The 27,716-nt window shown below is 40.7% G+C and overlaps 1 protein-coding gene across 3 annotated transcripts in view; it reads right to left on the bottom strand.

The window, feature by feature from the left end:
• Window positions 1-24,035: 24,035 nt before the first annotated feature.
• The window catches only part of Snx13 (sorting nexin 13), a 94,500-nt gene continuing 90,819 nt past the window's right edge, over window positions 24,036-27,716 (bottom strand). For all 3 annotated transcript variants that reach the window (XM_051175099.1, XM_051175098.1, XM_051175097.1), the window contains one exon: window positions 24,036-27,456. In XM_051175099.1, the coding sequence (XP_051031056.1) occupies window positions 27,209-27,456 (248 nt within the window). In that variant the 3' untranslated portion in view covers window positions 24,036-27,208. The remainder of the gene's footprint in view (window positions 27,457-27,716) is intronic.

Consider the following 27,716-nt stretch of genomic DNA (forward strand, 5'->3'; position numbering starts at 1 on the left):
TTTTCCCTAAGGAAAAAAATTTCTAAAGCTTACCAGCTCCCATGGCCTCTCAGAAAACAGCCTTTGACAAAGCAGTCAGCTGCATTGGGATCAGATGGGAGCTTCCTCGAGGGCCCTTTCCTGGCAGAATAGTTCCTCACTTCTACATCTCCCAAATAATGCATTCAAACATGAGTTGTACTGGCTGTATTTTCTCTAGAAAGTGATGTAAAACATCCCTAATATTCTAAAGTTTGTTATGTCCAAATTCCATCTTAGACCTCAGCCTTATCTCTTAATTTCCCCCCAACTTGAAGATGCCCTACATTTCAGGTGTGTCGGCCAGCTTGGTATTTATATTGAAGGAGGATCCGATTGCTAACCCATAGTTACATTTTGTTTTTCTCTGCCTTGTACTTTCCAGAGTTATTCTTCCCTCAGTTTACCACGAAGTCCAGGGTCACCAGTCTGACAGGTCATTATTGGGGAGGGCTGTCTTCTCAGTACACTAAAATTAAATGGTCTTTGTTTGGGTCCAGATCCTCAAAGATGTGCCACACACTTTGGCAGCAAGGACCTGTTTCTAGTTCTTGGAAAGCCCTTCAGTGTTTATAACCTGCCTTTTCAGTCCTGTACTTGCGCATGTGTTGACTGATTTCACTCAGGGTTTGCCCTGCCCCATGCAGCTTGGTTTCCAGAACCCTGCCTAGGGGTAGTGAGGAGATGAAAATGGACAGACATGCAGACACATGTGCAAAGCTTCAATCAGATGGGATTCTTTGGCCACCACCAGCATAATGGGGAAACTCAGAAGGCATAGCAGAGGTGGGGGGAAGGGGGTTTTGGAAGAAGGACTCTCTGGGTGAGCATTCTTGGGCTTCGAGCATCTGAGGGGAGGAAGTTGCAGTTGGTAGTTTTTGCACGCACTAGCCCATCATCCATAAACACTCATTCTGGGACTACTGAGGAAAGTTTGCTCACCCCTCCTCTTTCTGACTGATACTAGCAATGGCTTTGCCAGTTCACCCACAGTTCTGAGATCTTTGGAGTGATGAGCTCTTGTCAAAAAAGATGTTCACTCACAACCCGTCCCCACAAGGACTGATAATGGCTTCCAACTCTCAAGCCAAGGAAAGATGGGAACTTTTGAAATCATATCCATCTTTGGAACTCATCCTCTAAAAAAAAAATCTCATTTCTATTTATTAATTATATATTAACTAACATGGTTGACAGCAGGAGATTCATCCCCATAAGGGTCTGTGTATCTAGAGACTGTTGATTCTGTCCAATAACTCAAAGGAGATGTCTGCAAATGTATCAACCACTACTTCCTCTGATCATCACTGGCATTTCCATTTTCCCAAAGTACTGATGAGAGATAATAAGGTGAACAGAGTTTTATTATACATGTACTTTTTGTCATAGGGGAGATAGTAGTTAAACTAAAAACTAATCACATGCCCATAATGTAGCACTGAGAACTGTCTTAGAGTCTGCATGGCTGTGGTGAAATACTGTAAGAAAACATCACTTGGAGAAGAAAGGGTTTATTTGGGTTATGCTTCCACATCACTGTACAGAAACTCAAACAGGGAAGGAACCTGGAGGCAGAAACTGAGGCAGAGGCCATGGAGGGGTGCTGCTTACTGGCTTACTCTGTATGGCTTGCTAAACCTGCTTTTATATAGAACCCAGAACCACCAGCCCCAGTGACACCACCCATAGAGAGTTGAGCCCTCCCCTATAGACTGCTACTTAAGAAAATGGCCTACAGCCCAATCTTCTGGCAACACTGTTTTATTTGATTTGTAAACAACAGCACATATCAACATACTTTCCTGAAAACTCAGAAATGTCAGAAGATACGTATCAGCTGGACTAGGAACATGTCAGTATTTTAACAACTGCTAGGTCCAGACTGGTACAAACTAGCCAAAGCTCTCTAGAGTGCCTCAGACTCTTGTCTTTTGCATTGGTGTTCAGGAATAGGAAGCTTTATTGCTGATAGTACAAAGGTCTTTCCATGCAGGTCTTGATTCAACATCTCACAGTGTTTAGATTTAACAGTTTGGAGGCTGACAGAGATTCTACTCTCTCAGACTCAAAAGCTTTCAGGATAAAAAAGAATTTGTATCATGGTTTGCAATTTGCAATTAAATTGTCACTTCTTTATGTACTAATTCCTATCAGAGTAAGTGGATCATGGAGATCAAATTTCCCATCAGAAGGGTAATTACCAGAGCCAGGGCTATACACTCATTTTAAAGTCTCATTTTAAAATTTAAAAATTTTATCTGAATATGTATGTATGTTTTCCATAATACCTAGCTAAAGAACATTCAAGTTCCAGCCTCAACTCTCTCCCAGGGTCCAGGCTAAGGGCTAGACAACAGATGGGGAAGGTTTTTCTAAAAGGAATCTGAAGGTGAGAGAGAAATAAACTGGGTCACATACCCGTTCCTCTCATGGCTCTTTATTCTTCAAGCAAATGTTCTTCCCTAAAAGTTCTCTCTCAAAAGCTCTCTCTTAAGAATTCTCTCTAAAAGCTCTCTCCTCAAAAGTTCTTTCTCTAAAAGCTCTCTTAAAATTCTCTTAAGATCTGAAAGTTCCTTCTAAAAATTCTCTCGAGATTCCTATAAGAAGTCTCTAAAAATCCCTTCTTCTAAAAGTTCTCCTGTGGTCCTCTTCTATGCCACAGGGCTGCTCATTTTTATATCCACAGGCACATTTAACAACTCTCTGACAATAGAGCATGCACATCTCTCAGAGCCAGGAAGGCCGGCAAGATCTTGAGAAAAGCAGGTGCCTCACGTCTCTCCCCTGGATTTACTTGAAAAAACATCCTGGCAAACTTAAGTCTCAGGGGGAACATGTCTTACAACTGTTAACTGAATGATTAAAGGGGATTTCTTAGTGCTATATCAAATGAAAAAACCAAGGCTATGTAGTGTGACATCTGGAGGCTGCAGTTCTTATTGCTGATGTCCCAATGAGAAGGAATTTCCTTTCTCTGGGACCTATTTGAGAATACAAAGCACCCAGTATATATTCTATATACAGCCAAATTAATAGTAACAAGTATTCTGGAATTGATACCTAGAATATTAATTGCTACTTCTGTAATAAATGATAAAGGCCCCCAACACCTAGCTATAATACAATTTTTCTATATTTTGTGTATGTATGTATTATGTATGAATGTGTTTGCATGCTCCAGTACACATGTGAAGGTCAAAGGTCAACAGACAGTGGCCAGTTCTGTCCTTCTACCAAGTGTATCTAGGCAAAGAACTCAGTCAGCTTGGTAGCAAACTCCATATATGCTGAGCCACCTTACAAGCCCAATACACTATGCTTTTTAAGCTCAAAACATAATCTACAGACGGTCCTGAAGGAGCTTCCACCTTAATAAATCTACTTAAAAGACCACAGTTGCATACACCCTAGCAATAGTCACTTCAGAAGGCAACATGGTCTGTCCTGTCGTCCTCGGATGTCCACCTTTGTCTACCTGCATTGCTACAGTGCTTCTGCGGAACTCACATACCCGTGTTCCGACATGGAATGGAAAGTGGACAATTCCATTTGTTTCAGCTTTTTCAAACAATGGGGCTCTCTCAGAACACAATTCCATGAGCAGTGATTTCACTGGCTGTAGCCATGTCTCAGGATGGCGATGAACCCTCAACCCCAGGCAGACCCAAAAGGCCCATGTACCCCCTGTCCTTCCCTCGACAGCTTGGTGGCGTGTGCTATCTTTAAGGATTATTGAAGCAGTCTGACCTTTTCCTGAAAAGGAAAGATCTCATTCTAAATAGGCAGGCATCCTTAAAACCCGGATAGGCTTCTAATCCTGTATCTCAGTGTTCACACTTTGCAAGGGATGACCAAGTGAAAAACTCTCACTCCAAGTTTGGTAGCCCAGAGTTGCCATGCTCAAGGAAATGCTCAGAATCCCCTCAGCAGCGGCAGGTGTTCCTTCATTCAGTCCACGGGTGTGTGGTTAATGGCTCACCTGAAGGAGGTCTCTGGTTGGTAAGCAGAACCCACCCAATGTTCTGAATGTCACTACACACTCCTACAGGTTCAACACAAATATCAAATCCCACATGCCTTGTGCACCAACAGGGTCCTCCAGGGCATGCGAAAGGAAACGGATTTCATGTGATTTGCATGCCTATGCTTTTTAAAGAAAGTGTACTCGTTTTTTTCGTCAAGCTCTCCAATCCCAAGGGCAAAGGGGAAAGCAGGCAGCTGGGTCACACCATAAGCAAAACCCTGGAACTGCAAATGAGGTTTGCTTGTCTATGGCTATCCCAAAAGAATTTTAGTGCTCTCTACGGGGAGGAAAATACATGAAAATAGAATACAAGTTCACACAAGCAATAGGAAAAGGCAGTTAGATGAGTGTGTGTGTGTGTGGGGGGGGGTGCCAAGCATACTTTTACAGTTAAATGTCTCATCAATTGGTATTAGAGGTTTCTGTCGGTTTATTCAAGATGGTTTCTTAATCCTTCCTAACACCACACTTAACCCGAAACAGATTTGCACTTTCCTGTTCTTTCTGCAGATCAAAGTAGGCATTCCTCTCTAGCTGTAGTGTTATTTTGTAGCCCAGGCTGGACTGAACTGGACTCTTCCTACCTCGGCCACCCTGTGCTGGGGTTACAGGTACGCATGTCAAGCCTGAGGAGGCAGGGCAGGGTTACAGATATGCACTGTCCTAACTGGGGAGACGGGGTGTGTTTCTGAGCAAAATGTCTTCAACCTCATTCCTTCCAATGCCAACTTACTCCTTTCTCTGAGAAATTCCTGTCCTGAGAAAAGCAGAAAATTCTCCACTTAATGTCTTGAACATAGGGAGAATGGTTGCTGGTGTACAGTGGTGGGATCTGAGAACTCTAGACTTTGTCAAAGAACACTTACTAGGCATTTTCAGTGTGTGTTCATTACAAAGCATAGTGAGGCTTATAGACTACACTATATTTTGATTTTCACTTCAGAATAATTTTAGAATTTCAATGAAGAACAAAAACCAGTATTGTATTGTATACTGTCACACATACTAAATTAATTTGAAGTCATAAGCACCCCAATCTTTCTTTGCACACTTGAAGACTGTAGGCTAGGGCTTGCAAAATGGCTCAGTGCACAGAAGCTCTTGCATGCTGGCCTGACAGCCTGAACGCCATTACTAGATCCTACAAGGTCACACAGTCTCAGAAGCACCTACCACATGCCCAGCCTTCTTTGTATTTGTAATTCTGAGACACTAAATTGGCCTGAGTACAAACCTCTTGCCTGGTTTCTCTTAAACCTTTTGTAAAAATTAGTATTATAGGACACAGTGGGGAGGGTTTGGAGAAATGGGCAATTACATGAACATCAGTGAAAACTCTTTGATGTGTTGGTTTGGCTTACAATCTTCAAGAGAGATGTGTTTTTTATGCTTTATATACAACACTGACTGGTAGGAAATTATAAAGCTGATGACAAGTTTATAAGATACCACATATTAGTAGTAGCCCCAACTGCAATGTATGTAAAACTGGCCAAGTGTATCTCTATATGTAGGTCCAGAATCACGGCACATTAGCACTGTGTGCATTAAAGTGTACATTAATATTTTGGTGAGTATTTAGAATATGTTTAAAACTTTATATTATCAGAACTGACTGGCTTTGAAGAAGAAGAAATCAGCCAGGCATGGCACATGCCTGTAATCCCAGATGAGTTCAAGGACAGCCTGGGTAACATAGTGAGATAGTGTTCCACAATGTGTTCCTGAGATAAATGCATTGCCTCTTCAGCCCCGCTCTGAGATCTCCATGCCATGGTTAGGGTTCAACGACATGCACACATCAGCCTGCTGTTCCCCAAGAGTTATAAGGCCAGGACAAGAACAGTGTTCCCTGGAGCCCCTTAGTCAGCAAAGCCTGTGTCCAGGGAACTACTAATTGTCACCAGAACATCTGGTCCACAAGGACTGGGTCCAGAGAACTACCAATTATCACCAGAATCTCTGGCCCCATCCACCCAGCTGACAAAAGTCTGCTGATTGAGGTCTGGTTTTGAACTAGTATTCCTATAATGAAGTCAAGGTGCCTGCTTTTTCAACAGGGTCATCAGAAGATGCTGAAATACATCAATATTTCAGTGCATCTGGACCAGTACCCCAGGACATGTGCTCTGTGGTGCACTGGAGCCCTCTGTACTCTGAGCATCAGTCTGTTTCCACATCCCCAGAGCACGCCTCAAGAAAACAGTGAGCCCTCAATTAAAGGGCAATATATTTTAGAATTCTGGCTCCACACCAGGTTTACGAACATAGGTCCCATGTTAAAACCAAATCTGGTTACAAAAGCCTTGGAACATCACAAATACTGTGGTCAGCATCCAGGCTTTGGAGCTTTAGAGTACTGGCTTCATCATTAGCATGATGTGGCCATCAGCAAATACAGGTGCTTCAGCCATTAAATTGATACATTATCTATTTCACAGTGTTAACTTTTGTTTTAATAGTCTCACTGCAATTTAGTTACATGCCGTACACTTGAAGATTGTAGGCTAGGGCTTGCAAAATGGCTCAGTGCACAGAAGCTCTTGCATGCTGGCCTGACAGCCTGAACTCCATTACTAGATCCTACAAGGTGACAGGCGAGAACTTCTTCTTAGTGCTATCCTCTAATCTTCAGATGTGCATTTTGACCTGTCTGTCTGTCTGCTTGATTCCTCCCCACTCTCTGATATGTAATGATTAAAGTGAGTACAAATTCAGTTTAATGACATATTTACAGAATCACACAACTATCACCACCACCTAATTTTAAAACATTTTCCTCACTCCAAAAGGAACTGTGTATCCACTGCATTTACTTCCTGTTCCTTTTCTTGCTCAGAAACCAGCCAAGACAAGCCAACTTTCACCTCTGTAGAATTCCCTCTCTAGAAGGGCTCATGGAAACAGAACCGTGCCTTAGCTGGCCTTTGAGACTGTCTTCTTTCACTTAGCGTTTTCAAGATTTACTCAAATTGAAACTATAACAATACTCCACATCAAAATTGCAAAATTGCTTAGTAGTATTGTCTTTTGTGTATCCATTTTTTTGTTGACATTTGTGTTGTTTCCATCTTTGTGCTCTTATTCAAACTATAGTGCTGGAAAAATAATTGACCACAAGCTTTTATGTGGAGGCAATTTTCATTTATCATGGCACAAACAGAGGGATAGAGTTGCTAGCTCACAAAACATTTCGAACAAATGGGCAAATGGTTTCCCAGAACAGCACTTATATGCCCACCTGCAGCCTCTCTCTCTCTCTCTCTGTCCTTGTTAGTGTTTCTTATTAAAGACACATTGGGTGGAGAGCAGTTTGCATGGTGGTTTCAATTTTGTTCCCTTGTGGTGTGGAGAATCTTCTCATGCATCCCAACTATATCCTGACTATTTGCATGTCCCCTCCCTGCTCCCCCTTGAAGAATATCTATTCAAGCTCCTTGACCATCTTTTTGCTGGGTAGTTCATCATTTTCATTATTGAGTTGTAGTTCTTCATGATCCTGGACACAAGTTTCTTAACATACATATGACTTGCAAATACTTTCTCCATGTAGGTTAGTGGTTATCAACCTGTGGGTCATGGCCCCTTTGGCAAACTGTCTCCAAAAATATTCACATTACAATTTGTAACAGTAGCAAAATTACAGTTATGAAGTAGCGATGGAGAAGCTGCATGGCTGTGGGGTCACCACAGCATGCTGAAGTGTGGTAAACAGTCACAGCATTAGGCAGGTTGAGAACCACTGCTGTAGGCTGTCCTTTTTCCTTGATACTGTTCTTTGAACTGTGGCATTTTTACTCTGATCAAGTCCAGTTTACTGTTTTCCCCCTAGTTTTGACTCCCAGCTACTACAGAATTCTGATGAAGAGTGAGGGGAGTGCACATAAAATTCGATAATGTAAATGTCACCAGAAAGTAAGCTAGAGTAGCAGTCTACACTATCATTCAGGAAATTCCTCCAGCTCTGCTCTCCCCCTTTCTCTGGGTGGCCTGCGTTGCATGCCCCTGTAGTCTTCCAGCTCTTTTCTGGTTGAACCCGCTGTGTCTTTGATTTAGACTATTCTTGTCCCACTCTCTCTGGATACCGCAGACTCTTCAGTGAAAGCAAGGGAGCATCTCCTTGCTTAGGCTGGGTTCTGGACTGTCCAGAAGAGGGCAACAGTCAACCAGAAGAGAATCCCCTGTACACGTTAAGTGCTAAAGGCTACAGGGTTTCCAATGAACTGAAGATGCTTTCTCAATGTTGCCAGCCTAGGAAATGATAAGCTGGGCTTCCTGCTTGATCAACTGTGATGCATATAACTTTCTGCCGTACCAGTAAGTCAAACCTTTGAACTTTCCCTTTTCAATAGCGTATTGAAGCAGCATTACAGTATTAACATGATTGTGTCAAGAAAACACTCACAGGGTTGAGGGTTAGGAATGCAGTTCCCTGACCTCCACAGAAATCAGGGTGTAAAGCACAAATGAACAACGTGCTGAAGGCACTTCCCAAGCAATTGCACAGCAATAAAATCAGCAATGTGAACTCTGAAACCTTGATGGGCTTGTCTCTTCTGGACTGACCCTGGCGTTACAGAAAACCCATGGCTTACTTTTTAAAAGAACCTAAACCTGGCCAATTTCCCTAAGGCTTTATACTTTAAAGTTGGAGTCATCCACCCAGGGATCCATTGGCAGAGCTTCCTTAAAATGCTGCCTGCTAACTGTGGTGCAATACCCAGGCAGGTTTATTAAATGAGTCCAGAGCCTGGCCTTGCACTAAATATGCATTGGAAAGGAAGAAACTGTAAGAAGCGTATTGCCTCACCATTGTGACTCATTTGCCCAAGAAGGAAGCAATACCACACACACAAACCACCACCACCACCACCACTATACACATACTACACACACACACACCACATCACACCACACACACACACACACACACACACCACACATCACACACAACATACATACACAACACACACATCATGCACACACTAAATACAACACACACTACACACAATACACACACAACACACACATCACACACTACACACACAACACATACACCACGCATACCACACATATACCACACACACAGAGGCACACACAACACACACACATACCATACACACCACACACCATGTACACACACCACACACACCATACACTACCACTACCACCAACACACACACACACACTATTAACTTCACTCAGAGTCAATATAGGCAGATTGTTGCATGCTTTTTCTAGGAAACAAAAACTCTGTTCAGCCTAGATAAGATACCAAGATAAGAGCAAAGAAATTCCTACATTGAAATCTAGCCTGGTCAACCAATGAGTTGAACTTCCAGTGGTGTGGGCAACTCAAGGGTGGCTACAGTCTCTCAGCATCATTAGGTACTTATGCATCTGCAGAGAGGGCAGGGCATACACATTGCCTCTTGAGCAGTACAGTGGGTCCAGCCTTTGTATCCTGTAGGCTACCACATCTACTCTCATTTTAGAACCAAAATTGCCATACCATGCTTAGAGAAAGAGTTCTATAGCAAGCTAGATGTTTATGAAATCATCAAACTGCTGTTTAGAACACAGTGATGACCCGCCTCTGTGTTTAATACTCCGCAAGGCAGTATTGCCTGAAAGAACCTCATGACTGTTGAAACACAAACTGTTAGATAGTCAAAGCCAAACTATCTTGGGCTGTTTTTCAGCTTGATCACAGCCATTCATTGTCCACTTCTGTGTTTGCCTCAACAGTCAACTAGAAAAATATTCATGAGATGTACACATTATCAGCTTCCACAAACCAAAGGCTAGTGATATCATCAAATCATCTGAGTCTATGGCAGGCTTTGGTATAACCTACTTGACAGTCCCACCAATAAATTTGAAAAAATAAAAGTCTTGATTTACAAAACCTTCATGAAACTGTTGCATTGGAACACGCTATTTTGAACAAACTAAATATCCCACCCATTTTCAGCTCCAATAAACTACCTCCTATTTCATTTGAGGTAAGAGTTCCATTTTTGTGTCAACAAAAGGCCAAAACTGTGTAGACTGAAACTAGTAGAGCCAAAATTCAAACCATAGAGTCTGTACTCATAAACACTGCAATTCTTTCTTTGGGGAAAAATGATTTGAAGTGAAAAGATGGGGGAAATTTGCTTATCAAAAGTTGGCTTGTTAAAGAAAGCACTCTCCTAATGAAGCGTGCTATGAACCCCCCTCATTGATCTGAAGAGCAAGGTGAGCACGTGTTCCCCACACTGCCTATCTGGTAAAAACTGTTTTGTTAAAAATTGACCTTTGGGAGATCTATGAATATTTTGGTAGCTTTGGAGGCAGTTATAAATTGCCAGATTTGCCTATGAATCAATTACAAGGCAGGGAGGTTGTTGGGTATTTTAATTAACCCTAATTTCATGTCTCTTGCATTCCCAAGTCATCATTAGAAATATGTTTCCCATTTCAGGGTTACCAAGGAATCCACCATTTTCTTCTGGTGTTTAAAACGTGACTTTGTAGACTACTGTAGGATTGTCATGACACACAGGTGGGGTACCAACAATTCTACATATCCCAACTCCCACTGTTAACCTGCCTTCTTCCTCTTCCTCAGCACCCCACCCCTGGTTTGATAGGCCTCTCCTGAAGTGAATTCTCTTATATATTCCAGCTTATTCCTGGCCTCATTTTATTTCTGTGCAGGCTGTTTTTCATTTCTGAAGCAGCCTAAGGCATTTGCCTCTTGCACTAAAGTATCATATTATTCCTTGAGATAAATTTACGGTGTATTTGGTATACTGTGCTGTTACCAACTTCCCTTATCTCCCTGGAAAAGTCACAGAAATGGCTTTCCTGCCATGCTTTCACCAGAAGCGGATCTCAAGATATGCTGCCGTGTGCATGTCGCTGATGAGACTTTCAAATTTTGCCTGCTTAATGCTACAGGTAATTTGCCTTTTGGGAAACAGCAGTGATAAGAATCAGGGTTAAAGTCACTGTGTGTGGAACAAAACAGCAAGTCCAGATGGCCCCTAACTTATTGTCCTCCTTCATAATGGTACAAAAGCAAGATTTCAATAGAAAGTAAGCTTGAGAATTTGACACTAGACCTCTTTCTTGTACAGCAGCATGCAGTACATGGTGATGCTGGGTGGCAATGCAAACCACACCCACAAGTCATTCACACAGTCGCAGTAACTAACATCTGTACAGTGGTTACATTAATGTTTGAGAGGCCAGGTGATTAAGCACCATCTCAACTCACAATTACTTCAACTTAGAATGTGTTCAATAGGACACGGCCCAATTTAAGTCAAGGAATATCTGTATACTACCCTTGTCCATCTATATCTACATGGCGTGTGGGAAAGCTCAGGACCCAAAACAAACCTTCTAAATACCTAGGTATGTGCATCTGATGTTAGCTCCTAGAGTCTTCCCACATTCTCCAAAGATAACATCAAAACTTCAGCTTGTGAAGGATACTCTAATCAAAGCCAATTTTCACATTACAAAGGCCGGGTATGTAGCACAGTATGAAAAACTGATAGCATTTAGAAGGCCATATGCTCAACCTCCAGTACTCAAAAGGTAGGAGAGTGAGAAGGTAGAGGGGAGGGAAGGAATGAATGAAGGAAGGAATGAAGGAAGGAAGGAAGGAAGGCTGACTACTCACACTGAAAATCTCATCAGAGGCCACACTTTGACCCCAGTGTCCCTTATAAAACTGTTTGAATAAAACCAATGTCATGAAATTTTGTAGACTACAATAAGACCACAGTCTCAAGTTACCAGTGCTGGGTTGAGGCAGTGCTCTTGCTTGCCCTCAAAGCCACAGTGTAATTTGGCCACTGCAATTGGCCTAATTCTCAATCCATGCTAAGCTGCAACATCCCCAGCTCTCTCTCTCTCTCTCTCTCTCTCTCTCTCTCTCTCTCTCTCTCTCTCTCTCTCTCTCTCTTGCTCACTCTCGCTCTCGCTCTCTCTGCCTGGACAGTTGGGAGCACAGGGTCCACAAACAGATTAGAAGGTGTAAAATGTGGTGAGAAAATGACAAAGATGATGAAAATAGGTACCAGAGGGCATTTGCACAGAGCTCAGCAGTTTCAGTTGTGTGTGATTAGCAGTTTGGCTATAGCAGGGCACAGTTCATATGTATTTACTCCTTTGATGTCTTGGAAAGAAGAAATAGCAGCTACTGCTGAGAATCTTCCAAGACAATCCCCATGCCACTATTCCACAGCAGACAGAGTCCTAGCCTTGGGCTTTCAGGAGCTCTTCCTAAGAGGGCGGAAAGTGTGATGGCGCCTACTGCAGTGTGCTTGGTGTGCTTGCTCATGAGGTGAATAGACATCTAACAACAAGTCTTATCTTTCCCTTAGGAAGAAAGCTTTCATGATAAGGGCACAGGCTGGCTTGTCATAATCCAGCTCTCTCTCAGATGTCCTGTTGACTCATAAATTCTGAGACCACTCTCAAAACAATTCTATCCTATGCTAAACCTTGTCCATGCCACCTGCAGACAAACATGGAGTTGCCATACAGCCATGAGGCCTGGTGGGTATATTCATGCCTATGTATATTCCAAATTGTTCTAGGAAATATCTCTGTGTTGCTTGGTCTGATCTTTGGAACTGTCTGTTTTCTCTCAGCATTTCCTTCTTCCCCTGCTCAGGCTTGTGTTGTGCTAACTTCTATCCATGGAATGTCTGCCATGGCTTCCAGGAAACTTACTATCCTTCCTAAACCTAACCTCAAACTTCTGAACTCACTGTCTCTTTGTGCTTTGGTGTCTTTCTGACACCATATGTTCTCAGCATGCTGGACCAATTCATCTTGACCTTCTCTTAATTATAGCCTTCACATTTTGGATTCAAAGCAGCAGATTTTGAAAATCATCTAAGGACCATTCCTCTCTTAGTGGTCAACCATGCTGTGTCTCTTTCCTTCTCTTGTGATACATTATATCCCAAAAGGTTCTCAGTTCCTACTTCATGGGATTCTAGCTCTGCCCTTTCTCCTCACTCCAGCTCAGTCCCAAACCAAACGTATGCTGGTCTTCTGTTCTTTCTGCTGATCCAAGTAAACCAGCTTGGAGATTTTGTTTCTTCCTGACATTGGAGTTCTGAATGCATAATTTTCACAGAAGTAGCTTAATAGTTTTACCTCTGACAATTATTAGAACTTGCTTGAGTTCTTTCCAAATTATTGGAATGCAGTAAGAACTGATAGTACAAAGAACATGATCCATTCCTGATACTTCCTATAAACAGGCCCACTAATCAATATAAAGCAATGATGACACAATTGCTCTCAGAGCACTATGGTTTTAGGTCCTGAAACAGCCAAATACTGATGTTCCTTTATCATGGCCTATAAGCTTTCTGCCCTGGATTTATCCAGTGTTATTCAAAATCCAGTCTCTTTCCTTTCAAGATAGTATTTTAACTTGGTAGAATTTTATACACTATTCATAAGTAGGAATATAGAGTCGCTGAGAACAAATTGGAATTCTGTATTCACCCAGTCTCAGCAGTGTGACTTCAAACAGATTGTGTATACTGCTCCTGTAACTAAGTCTCTGTAGCTACAGAACAGAAGAACATCAACATTTGCCTCATGTGATTCTTTCAAGGATACATGACATGAAACATGCAAAGCATCTGGATGTCAAAACTCATAAATTATCCAGTATTACTGATCTTCATGAGATTAATTATCAATCAAAACTCTAAAGAGCCACTCTAAACTTCAGCATTAGAATATGCGATGCTATTCTCATGAATATAAAGGAAGTTTAACCTCCATGACTACACCTTAAAAGAAGTAAGCTGACTCTAAAAGTAGAAAGCAAAATCACAGCACTCATCTTTACACCAACACCATACAGGGGTCTCTGTTTACTGGCCAGCAGATAGACTGAAGGAAGATATTTTAAAACACCTTACTATTGCAAACTAGGTATTATTTTGGCTATGTAAGAAAATCCCCCCAAAGTAATCTGTATAGTCAACAAAAACTGAAGAAATACAGATAGCTCTGCAAAGGATAGTGCAAACATAACTTAGAAACAGGGGTAAGTCAAGCGTGGTAGCACATGCCTTTAATCTCAGCACTTGGAAGACAGAGAAAGGCAGATCTCTGAGTTTGAGGCCAGCCTGGTCTATAAAGCAAGTTCCAGGAGAGCAAGGGCTACACAGAGAAACCCTGTCTCAAAAAATGAAAATGGAAAAAACTAATTAAGGGGAGGGGGAGAAGGAAAGAAAGAGAAGGGGAGGAATGAAGCAAAGAAAGGAATGAGAGAGGGAAGGAAGAAGGGAGAGAGGGAGGAAGGGAAAGAGGGAGGGACAGAGGGCAGGAAGGATAAATCTCACAAGACAACCATCTTAGGCTGACAAGACACTGACTCCTGGAGAACATGCACAGAGAGAAGGGCCAGGCCTGGACACCTAGGGACTTCATGTCTGCCAGGCTAAGCTTGTCAGTGACTCAGAGCTACCTAAGGTGTGCTCAGAGACTTGGCACAGCTGGGCTGTACAGCTCCTAAGTAAATGTCCCGTCACTAAGATTTTTATAGTTTGGAAAAAGTCTGTCTTTGAGACCATGTTCCCCATTATTTCTTCTTTCTAGTCATCTAGGCAATGTTTGGCACTTTCTCACCTACCTTAGGGATTTCTCTTCTAAGAACATTCTAGTAACCTCTGCTTGAGAATGTTTTTTTTTCCAGTGACCAGAGTCACAAAGTGGCCAGAGAACCCTGTGCTAACTAGCAGAGCCCGAGTCCTGTGCTCAGCAACACAGTGTTACACTGCCTGTCCAAGTTGCTTTTACTCTGCTGTTTACACTGGTGAAATTGCTCCCTTAAGTATGAATAGCAACCACAGTTAGGAAGGGACTGGGTCTTAGCACAACTAACAAAGGATTAGCTTTGCCCACAATTACCTGATGGGGATGTTCTTTCTGTACATAAGCTTCTCTTATTGGTTAATGAATAAAACACTGATTGGCCATGCATGAAGATAGGTGGGTCTAGGAGACATAGAAAATTCTGGGAGGTATAGGCAGAGGCAGAGTTACCATGTGATCCTGGGAACAGAGGACACCAGTCAGGCATTCTCCAGTAAGATGAGACTATATAGAAATACATAGATTAGAAGTTATGGATTAATAATTAAGACAGAGCTAGCCAATAAGAAGCTCTAGTCATTGGCCAACAACACTATAACTAATATAGAATCTGTGTGTTCATTTGGGACTGATGCGGCTGTGGGACCAGGCTGATGGGAAGAACCATCCATAACAGTTACCCATTCAGCAGAGGGGATTAATTAGTTGATTAGTGGGTTCTTAAAATGTTTTTTTGTTTTTTTTTTTTTTTTTTTTTTTTTGGTTCAACTCTAATTTGCCATCTGAGGTTAAGAAACCCACACATCTCCCCAACCTGCAGTTCATCATGGGAGGTTGGGAAACACACACATAGTTCTGCCCTGCCTCTGGTTCACTGTTAGAGGTTAGAGAGTCTACTCACACCTTCGCTCTGGGGTCAGCCAGTTGAGGTTGGGAGCATACTCACACTTTAGCCACAATTCCCGGTAACCATTTGGGCTTTGGAAGGGCATGCTGATTCTTGCCCCCATACCATGTGGCCCTACTAGCTCTGAGTACCAGCCAAGAACCAGCCCCACACCCAGTCTCCACCCAGCTCTTAATCCTCTCTATAGCTCTTCCTCATTTCCCAAGGTCCAAGTAGCAGACCTTATCAGTTCTTGCTTTTTGTTTGTTTCCTCCATATCCCACTGTCTTTTCTTGGCCTCTTCCAAAGAACATGGCTGGCCCAATTTGCAGTGTCTAAGGCTCAGCCTCCTGACAGATGAGATTGTTCTTTACATTGAGTTCCTAGCTGACCACTCTCTTTTCAGTCCACCATTAGCTAAAACTTGTATCTATCTCATTCCTTCCATATTGCTTTGCTTCTAACACTGTTCTTACTGGCCCCTCCTCTAATTCTTTTCTAGCAACTCAATACTAATATTCCCATCATGAATTCTTTTTTTCTCATTTTTTCTACTCATAGACATAGTAAGTGACATACTAACTAGTATACACAATGCTGTTGGTATCTTTCAAACAATTGGTGTTTAAGAGATGACTGTTTTATAGTCAACTGATTGTTTTCATGGTGGGTAGACTGCTCAGCCATGACTGCTACAGACAGTATTCAGCCTCAGCTGGTATCTGGGGATGATAGAGCCTGGTGCCCTAAAAGTATAGAACAGGAAAATATCATCTCATCCCTACTACAACCTAGATTTTTATGAACATTGCCAACATATCCACTAAGAGCAAAAAGGTGACCTGGAAGCAACTCCAGCTGGGCAGGTCCCAATAAAAACACCAGTAACATGAAAAACTAAGGCAGTCTGAAACCTAAGCTGGTTGCTTCTGAGAGGCTAACCTTTGTAGAGATGAGGAAATGACAGCTAAATCAAATGAAGTCAATAAGAATGTGTTTATATCTTACAATGCTCAAAGCACCACTTCTTGTTGAATCCTCCATCTACTTTCCCTGCCTATAAACTTCCCCAGAACTCCTCTAATTTTGCAGACAGGATGCTGCCTGATTCATGAGTCATTTTCAAAAGCCAACTCAATCGTTGAAACTAATTGTACTTTAATTTTGTTCTTTGTATCCATTTTGCACATTTAATGTATTCTCCAATCAGGAAGTACAAGCATACTGGTGTATCCAGGCTTCGTGACATGGTTGGCCATGAAGATCATGCTTCACCCTTTTCTATGGTTGATCTTTCTGGAGCACCATTACCTGATTGCTAGATTACTCTAAATACCCAGGAAAATCTAGAGATGTGGAATCCATTCTAATTCTCATGTCAGTTTTACTAATAATCACTCACACTTTAAAATAACTCAATTGTCCTCCAACTGGTAAATCAATAAATTGTGATATACCCAACAACACAGATGAAATTCAAAAATTACACTGAATAGGATATCAATATGTACCATGTTATAATTTGTAACTCCAGAGGAAATCATCTTTTATGAAGCTGCCTCAGAGCAACACTTTTTCTTTATGGTAACATCAATGGCCTTTACTCATTAAAATACAAATAGCAACTTCTCCAGATATGACCACCAAAAATGGATACTAAGCACAAATTCCAGTGCTGAGCACAGGATACCTATTTGTGAGTTGCTTACCATGGAGAACTCATGATCTACACCCATGTAACAATATAAGTCGTTGCCATTGTTCTAGGTTGTCCAATAGAACTAGATACAACCCTACTGCCAAAGGCACCGCACATTTTGGTTGCAGGACATAGAGAAAACAAGCAGGAGCTGAGCTGGAAGCTTCTCTGCTAGCATTTATAGTGCTTAAAGGTGCTATGTAGACTATTGGAAAAGTCATTAATGGTCTTAGGAAATCATGAGCTCTGAAAGTACCATATTGACCTGCCAGGAAAGATGTGTACATTGGTGCAATAGTGGCAATGTCTATTACTGGGGTAACCAATTGCATTCAGATAGGATTTCAGGCCTGCTCCACAAGAGGGAACTCATACCTGGAATTGAAAGTTTAGTGGAAAGCCCATGTCTGGGGAGGTCACAGGCCCTACAGGGAGCCTACTACTGTAAGTTTTGTATGTGGACATGTCAAACTGACTTCTAAATACTAGCCTTTATACCTACAACTTAGTGTTGGGCCCAGCCTTGGTCAGAGAAGCTACTTCTTGGGAGTTGTCTGTGGTTATCTTACACTCATGATTGGTGATATTGGAACGGCTGTCTAATGCTCAGACCAAAATGTGACATTTGTATTACCTCCTCCAAGGCTCAGGGAACATCACAGAAGAGAAGGCTGAAAGAATTTAAGAGCCAGAGGAAGGGAAGGAGTGCTATGTCTCCTGAACATGACTAGCCTGCTGCACTCATGAACTCACAAGAGCAGTGGTTACCTGTACAAGTCTTACAGTGTGGGCTACCAATACTACCATGGAGGAGGCAAGTTAATGCCACTGTTAACATTACTGTTAAAGTCAGTGAGGAACTGGAATGGGGGGAGGTAATTCATATTTCCTGTGGAAGCTGCTGGTTAAATTCTCTTTGCTCAGAGAAATAAACTCCATCCATTCTCATGCAAATGGCCCTAATTAAATGCAGTGAGCAACAAACAAGCCATAATGATAGAAGGGAAGTTATTGGAAAGAAATGGGGGACTGGTGTGGGTAGGAAGGCTATAAGAAGGAATAATGGTGGAAGGGTATCATCAGATCCATATGTATTCAAGAAATATTGAGTCTAGAGGTATTCGCAAATGTTTTATGAGACCAATTAAATTCCAGTTTGGGGGGAGGGGATCACTGAGTGCATTTTAAATTTTTTTTCCCCATTACCAGAATCTTAAATCTTTTGTGAAGACAGGAAAACAAAAAAACTTTCCTCGAAGCATTTAATCAACACAGGAAATTCAGGATTCAAATTGGGCTTTCCAGTAGGAAGATAGAATCAAGTTTCATATGAATAAAAACTGTAATGTTGCTTTTCACTTTAGGACAAGTACCTATGGTATTTTATTTAAAAATTTTATTTTTTATTTTATATACCAACCTCAGTCCCCCCCCCTTTCCACCCCAATCCACTCCTTATGGGGCGGGGAGAGTGTAAGGCCTTCCTTGGGGAGTCAACAAAGTCTGGAATATCAAGTTGAGGCAGGACCAAGCCCTTTCCCCCTGTATCAAGGCTAAGCAAGGTATCTCACCATAAGGAATGGATTCCAAAAAGCCCATTTATAGCTCTGGGATAGGTCCTGGTGCCACTGCCAGCATCCTCCCCCAACCCCAACAGATCTGTCAACCACATTCAAAGGGTCCAGGTAAGTCCCACGTAGGTTGCCCAGCTGTCAGTCCAGAGTCCACAAGCTCCCACTAGCTTGGGTCAGTTGTCTATATGGTTCTCCTTATCAAGGTCTAGATCCCCCTTGTTCACATGATCCCCCTTCCCTCACAACTGAACTTGTGGGTCACTGCATCTGCTTCTATCAGTTACTGGATGTAGGTCCTAAGATGATAATTAGGGTAGTCACTAATCTGATTAAAGGGGAAGGCCAGTTTTGACACACTTTTCATTATTGCTAGGTGTCTTAGTTGTGATCATCCTTGTGGATTCCTGGGAATTTCTCTAGCACCAAGTTTCTCCTTAACCCAATAATGGGTCAAGACATCTCTTTCATTGCTCTCCCCCTATGTGCCTCCCCCAACTTGGGTCTTCTTGATCCCTCATGTTCCCATTTTAAGGATTCAGGCATTATGCTGACCTGCCCATTACCTGGCAGAATGCACTCAGGCAGTACGCTGGTTAACCCAGGGTTCTATGATTTCATAGTGTGCATGCAGGAGCAAAGGACCCTTTAAGAAAAAGGACTCCATCCACTTAGGCTCTTTTTCTGCTCTTTCCCTGGGGGTAGACAAGACAGGACTTTTCCTGTCTCCCTCTTCTCTCCTGTCTCCCTCCCCATCCCCATTTTGTGTCTTTACCTCTTTTCTCTTCCCTTCCTCCTTTCCTACCCTTTCTAATAAAACTTCTCACTTAAGCTCTGTCTATCCTTCTGCCTTGGTCATCATGCTCAGCTGCCATGGAATCTGCCAAGGTTCTCCTTGAGCTTTATCATATCATAACCCCCCTTCCAGTTTACCCAGGAGATCTTAAGTTATTTTCCCTTGCTGGAGCCCTCCATGTGTGCCCCTCTTAAGGTCCCCCTTTTTACCTAGCTTCTTTAGAGTTGTGGATTGTAGCCTGGTTATCCTTTGTTTTATATCTAATATCCACTTATGAGTGAGTACACACCAGTAGTGTTTGTCTTTCTGGGTCTGAGTTACATCACACAGGATAGTTTTTTCTAGTTCCATCATTTGCCTGCAAATTTCATTTGCTCAACTATGTTCATAGCAGAATTATTTGTAATAGCCAGAACCTGGAAATAACCAACCAAAGAATGGATAAAGAAAATGTGGTACATTTACACTATGGAGTATTACTCAGCAGTTAAAAAAAAACATTGATGTCCATGGTTACTTTAACTGAAAACTATCAAATCTATATAATAAAGCCAAGCATTCTGATTAGCATTACCTGAGCTTCTTCAATATTTACATATCAAATTATAAAGACTTTGCATTTTATTTTAAAATCAAACTGCATTCTTCTTGCAGTTATTTGATAACATGCATCTTCACTTCTTATAAACCAGCCATTGAGACCATCATTTTAAACCATGAGCAACTTTCCCCACCCATTTTCTTTACCAGGTGGGCTAACAAACTTACCCACTACTGGTTTTGTTGTTTTGAATTCTAAAAATTATTTGGTTCTCTTAAACTTAGAGCAATCCTACTTAAAGTGGTCCATTTATGTCAATTTGCCTTTATTAAACTTAAGACAACCTGCAGAGTGTGGTGATACATATTTGTAAATGGAATACTCAGAAGGTTACAGCAGAGATTGTGAGGCAGAGTGAGATCAACCTGATTTACATAGTAAGAGTCTATCTCGAATATTTCTAACATGGGGTAAGAGTTGTAGACGAGTCTTAAGTTGACTAGAGCTGCTGGGAGAGTTTAGTGATAGATGTCTTCCTATTTCAGGATATAAGCATGTTCTGCTTGTAGCACTAAGCATCTGCCCACAATCTGGTTCATCTTTTTCCTTCTGATGAAAAAGAGAAGTAAAACTGTTCAACATGCTACAGGTTAATCCGAAGTGACAAAGTTCCACCAAAGGTGGACAGAAGCAGTCTCTCAGATGTTCCTGCTTGTTCCTGACTACATGCACATTCTCACTGGGGTCACTAGAAAACCTAGGACAACTGCCTCAAGTATTCAAAAACCAGAGAAGACAAATTTCATTTTCTTCCTAAATCTCTATATGCATCCTTTCCTACTTAATAGTCTGTCTTTTCAGATTATCTTCGGTAGTGCAGAGAAATGACCAGTTTTTGCACCACATTAAGAGACTGAGGGACACTACACTGGGTCTATACTGGCTGCAAATACAAGGACTAAAAAATACATGGACTACTTGTGGAGGCTACTTTCCCCAAAACAAAAAGGCTTTTCATTTACATTCATGTGTGAAAACCCAAAACACATAGACCCACACATGCACTTTTACATTTTATCCATAAACCAAAAATCAGAAACAAACAGCAGAGAGCTACTCCCTCCCCCCCACCCCAAACACAAAAACCACTTTTCTTAACCAGTTTTTAAAGTTCACAGCACTTTGTAAGTAAGACAAAATGTCTTTACCACATACAGAAGAAATTGATGCAGGCTCATTAAACATAAACAACTAAATCCTGCAGGAGAGACCAGTCGCTCTCTGAGATGATCAGTCCTCAGGACAAGCAGATGAACCAGACAGACAAATGGCTCCTTGATAAAGCATCGAGCCACAAAAACACAGCTCTGAACACTGCTCCTATCAATTAAGAGATAAGCAGATTTTCACTAATCAAAACTGGAACCAAGTTTACGAAGACCCAAGGGAAACACAGGGAGGGACTGAAGGACAGAAAAGAGAGTCAGCATGAGCTCATCCCAGGTGTGCCTAGAGGCCAATGAGGGGCATTTGGCAGTACCACCGCCTGGCATCCCAGTAGGACATCCAATTGTCAAAGAAATTTTTTTTTTTTTTTTTTTTTGTAAATACCAGCTACTTGGTTATTAAGTAGGTGAGCTAAGGAACCAATGATCTCATATAATCATTTGTCTTGCACCTCCATGGTCCTTGAAAGCCAGCATTTATCTTTATGCCCTAAACGCCTAGGGGTGGAGTGGTTATGACATGAAGATAAAGGAAATTTTTTTTTTTTCTGCCTTCACCCCACCCTAGTTAAGGCAATTAGCATTCATCTACCTTGTGATAGGGTCACCTGAGCTTGTCAGGTCTTTGCTCTAACAACAATGACTCTCAGGCATGGTGCACAGGTATGAAATAGCCCAGAATGTCCAGTGCCGGTGTTGAGAAGCCAAACAAACCATCTGGGGTTGGTTGCTTTAGAACCTTTAGAACTCCCCTGGACAAGCAAGTCCCATCTATAAACTAAAGAAGCCAAAACAGTACCTACCTGTATATCCTAAGGCTGCTGGGATCATGGGTTCACTGCTGGCTCTGGTAATCTTCATTGGAAATCCATGTCTCTCGTCCTCCAGTTGCTTTGACTCCAACAAACATTATCAATTGGACATTCTCTCCTTTCACCTTCAGGTAAACATTTTCTACTACATTTGCACTTGAGGGTGTGACTGCTCCAGCACTGTATAACTTCTCCTCCCTCCTTGGAATAAACTGCTAAGGAGACAGCAGAGCTGGCCTGGCTGTTTCCCCTGAAAGAAATCCTGCTGATAGGTTGGCCCCAGTTCTCAGCTGTCTTGAGAACTTGGTTGTAGGAGTGTTCCAACTAACAAAGCAGCTCATTAAACCCTGACTGTGTGGAAACCAAATTCATACAGAGATCCTTAAGAGTCTGGACCTTTGGTAAAAAGCAGAGAGCCAATGAGTAAGAATGACATTGGGCACAAAGTCTCCAAATACCACATTTTGTTCCAAGTTCTTACTGGGGAATTTAAGCACATCTTTGTGTAACTTCCCCGTGAGAGACCACCAGCAGTTTAAGCTTGTCAATCCCACACTCTAGGAAAAGCCTTGTCTTGTTTAGTTTACCTATCATGTTGCTATGGCCCAAGGAGTTGCTAGTGAAATGGGGGCAGTAGGGACTTCCAACACATATCTCTGTGGTTTTATTCCATTCCTAATATGTAAAAGATCACCCCAGCTTAAAGATCACATCTAACATATTTCTCATATATTGCACTGATCAACATGATTTGAGAAGTACATTTTTTGTCCTGACCTGCTACAAAATTTCCTGAATCAAGCACATAATTTGTCATTATATACACAGGTTAATGTCCAGCACAAACATGAATTGAACTCTGTGTTTTTTCTCCATAAATTTTTCTGATTACAACTGGCTTGATTCTTGCAGGACAAAGAATTCTGTGGCAAGCATCTTTCTTTCTCACTTTCCTTTAGGAAATAATCTAGCTCCCTTCTTTGAGTTAGTTATTCTGGGACTCACAGCCAAATTTTACTTAACATTGTAAAACCAGCTATTAACTTAACATATTTTCTGTTTTCTTTCCAAAACTGGACATACTACAAATAATGTAAAAAGTTAATCTGCATCCCAAATGCTCATTTTTTTGTTGTTTCAGTACAATTTATACTTCCTAACCAAAGATACTACAACTTTCCAGTGAATACTCCTAGCTCAACACAATCCTTACAGTGCTTATTATGCCAAAGACTCTGTGATCAATGAAGCTGAAGAAAGGGGAAGTGGAGGTCAAGTTTCAAAGGCTCTCTCAGAGCCTTTGGTACAGTGTTCTGGACTGCGACCATTGTAGCACTCTGTATAATACTGTGGCCAGTCCAGTCAGAGCACATCTTAAAGGGACTGATATTTACAGCCATTTCCTAGTGAGGTAATAGATATTTGCTATCTGAGCAGTCTATGGATCTAGACCAAGAACGCTAAACACCTTTTAACCAATCAAGCACATTACTGAATGCCAAATCAATTATCTTTTAAAATAGAACATGTCTAAAATACCAGCTAAAAATGTGAATTTCAAATGACATAAAATACAACTTGCTAATGGATTACTATTTCTCAGTTTTTGTTGTTTAGAAAATCACTACATAATTTTAGGTGTCAGTAAAATATAGTTTCTTTAAGACTGCATAAAAGAAAAAATTAAATCCAGATAGTTTTAACTATTCAGTAGCTCATCTATATTCCTGAAACTTGACTGCTCAATTTCTAAATTGAAATGAAAGAACATAAGATTATACAAACAAGACTACTGAACAAGCATTTTTAAAATAACATACTGCCAAGTAAACTCAGTGAAAGTGTTTGTTAATACTTTATTAGTATCTTCTCATGGACAGAACATAACACAAAACAAATAAAAATTTTAATCTTTTTAGTTAATAAAAATAACTGACATTCTGATGATTTCCCCTTTGTTAAAGGAAAGCAGGGACAGAGCAGTTATGGGCAACTGACACATACAATGATATGCACAAGGTCATTTTCTAACAATTAAAATCCACAAATGTGCGCTTTAGCTTTCCCTTATAATACAGGAGCCATGCTCCCATAAGCAAAATTTTCTACTAAAAAAGAATTTTACAAGGAGTGACAAAAAGACTTTTAAAACAAGTCCTTAATTAAGGTGCAGCAACAACAGAATGAAGTTGTTGGATTAAAAGAACTATATCTCAAAACATTAAAAATGTACTTATTTTACAATTACTCAAATAAACATGCATTAAATGAAAATATTGCACAAAATTAAAACTTTAGATTGTGAAATTTATGTTGTTCTTAATTTTTAAAAAATTATAGGTACACTTTCATTCACATTTAACTGTTTTTTTTTATCCCCCCAAATACCTGCAGCACAAACTTATAGTGATCAAACTGAAATATTGAAGATTTTTTTTTTTTTGTTTCATTTTAAATTAAGGCTAAGGAAGTTCGTCCACTGGTCAATGGCACAACTGTTTCCAGCAACTACATGGAATACCCTAATTACAAGAAATTCTCATCTGAGTGCTACATTTAAGTCATACAAACTTTAGGTGAATAAGCTGTGATGGTTTCTATGTAGTTGCACATTACCTGAAAACAAACAAACAAACAAACCCAGAAAACCCAAAAGAATGATTAATTTTGAAGGTCTTTGCCTAAAACATCACTGACTTAGAAGCACTCAGAAACTCAACATGAGAAGACATGAAGCCTCTTCGTGTATGTGTTCATATGCGCAGTAGATGCATGAAATACAACAACTTTATTACATGCGGTACACTGTACTTGGCTTCTGGGTTAAATACTCTACCCAGCTAGACCAAGTCACTCAATTGGTTATCTGCAGCCATAGCATGGCCATACTCTCTGTTGTAAAGCACAGGTGTGCAGACACGTAACCATCTAACATTTCTGCTCCTGAAATATAAACTCCTCTCAAAAAATTACTTTAAAAACAATTATTCAAATGGTTGTTTGTTCTTCTTTGTTCTGTTTTGGTATGATTGCAGTTGTCTTGCAGGGCGCTTTATATTTTATCTGACCTTTTCCCCCTGGTTAACAGTCAGTTTTCTCACTTCATATAGAAATGCATTTCATATGTACACATTAGGCTCTTGCATGAATCCTTCTGTATATACTTAGATTTATCCATGTAAAAATAGAATTGAAATGGGCAGAGGTATGTATGAGGATCACTGCACTTGTGGCCTGCAGATGGTCCCTACAGACATGTTTGACAACTCCAATTAAGCATGGGGCAGAGGGAGGGGATGGCAGGGCAAGGGCAGGATGTATCGTGAGTACAAGAAACAGTTCTTCCACCGGAGAAACAATCTTTTCTTACTTGCAAGATGCAAGAAAAGGATTTTACTTATGTAATTCTGAAAAACATGCAACATGCTGAATATATGCATACTACAAATATGCACAACAGCACTGATAACTATAACAGAGTTTTACAGGAAGGCTTCATCCTGTTCACAGGCTTTCCTGGGTGAGAAGGATCTAGATAAAAGCAAGACATGAATAACGGGTTCCAATCTTAAAGCTCCCAAACAACAGGGATATCAATACTCTGTCCTTGACTGTAAGCACCCAAACATTCTTTTAATACCAGGATGCTGGCTCAGTGGTCTGAAAAGTAGCTTCACTATTTTAAAGTTTTAGTGTTAAATATTTTAAAAACAAACAGAGCTGATATATCCAAACCCTTAGTTATGGGAAGTTTTTAAAAGCACAGAAATCCTGCATACATGGGATATGAAGACTTCTTAATGGACAAAATGGGGAAACATTAGGAAATGTAAAGGCTCCAAAACTGGAAAAGATACTTTGTTTCTCTGATATATAAAATTATATTAGGGAGTTAAATGTATACACCAAAGGGTTTTGTGTACTAGCTTTATTTAGAATTTTACATTATGCGAAATATAAATAAAAGCATATTTTAAAAAATAGTACAGTTCTGTTTTCATTATTTATTTTCATATATGTACACATAGTAGAATTAGGAATTTGTATGTTTACATAGGACTATAAGCTCATTAATCCTTTGATTTGCTATGATGGTAGTTACCTAAGGCATGTCTAGATCAAATGATTAAAGTTATCATATGGTAACTTTTAATAGAGTACTGTTTAAATTTCCAATTTTTAGAAGGACAGAATGTATTTGGCAGTTCTTACAATAAATAATTCCCCTTCTATATAATCAGTAATCTGTTAAAAGATTAAAAAAAAAATGAACTTATAAGAGAGCTGCTACCACATGCTTCTTCTGCACAGAATGCCAAAGGAAAAGTAGAGAGTTGAGTACCACAAGAGCAAGCTGAGCCCTTAAAGCACATAAAAATCAATGAAAATCTACACCAATGAAGAATAAATCCAATCAAATTCTAGTTTTGATTGGTTCTATTTTATAGTGCTTTACTTTACACAACAAAACTGTAATTTTGGGAAAGGGTTCTTTCCTACACTAAGGGCATTCTGTCACTTTTCCCAGACCTTGAAACAATTGTTATAAAGATCACTCACCTGCTGACCCACATGATAGCAAAATGCTGACAATGACCCACAAGATCACTGAGGGAAACAGACCTCTCCCAATCACACACTGCAAACTTGTGACCTATGACCCATTGCTCTGTGCTTCCCTTAGTGCTCACTCACACATACACTCTGGCACTTCGTCACTGGTGGAGAATGCTGATTCATCAGGAACAGAAGAGACCAACTCCATTCTTGAACGAGATGGGGGCAGTATCCTCTCAATGTTGCAAATTATGCACCAAATCATTTAAGACACAGGAATCTCTCTTGGTAGTGGCTGGATTACAGATGAGAATGAGAAGAACCAGTCTTGTGGATGTACTAATGATCTGTTTTGAGACACTCGAGACTGGTGTATATGAGTTACACTGCAGATGATCTGTCCACGCCATTAGTCCTGGACAAAATGAACACCAGCTTTACAGGTTGGAGTGTCACCTTTTTTGTAAAGAAGGCGCTTGAGTACTTTGAAGTTTCTGTTTATATTTTTGCATCTGCTTTGATCTTGAATGAAGTTTGTTGAAAAGTTCACGGAATTTATACTGTGGAAATAAGGTTTCTAAAAAGCCTTCTAAGAAGACATACACCATTCTCCTATTTAACTGGTTGTGCTGAAACATTTCGAAAACACGAAGAATACCTTTTCGTGTTGTCTCAGCTCCAATAATGTGCTTCAGTTCATCTGTATAAAGTAGAGAAAAATACATATATTCATTCCTCAGAAAAAGGAAATACATGCCTAAATTATGATCATAAATCAGGAATCTAAAGAGCATACAGCAGAGTAACTCATAAACAATAGGTATCCAGTTATTGAGTTGTACATACCAGTCTTAAGCCTACACACACATCTGCATCTAGCATCATCTACCCACCTACATTATAGATAGCACAGGAACCTAAGAGCCATCCTCACAGGTTTCAGATTATAGTCAAAATCCT

This window comes from Phodopus roborovskii, unplaced genomic scaffold, assembly GCF_943737965.1.
Source record: "Phodopus roborovskii unplaced genomic scaffold, PHOROB, whole genome shotgun sequence".
Classification (NCBI taxonomy): domain Eukaryota; kingdom Metazoa; phylum Chordata; class Mammalia; order Rodentia; family Cricetidae; genus Phodopus; species Phodopus roborovskii.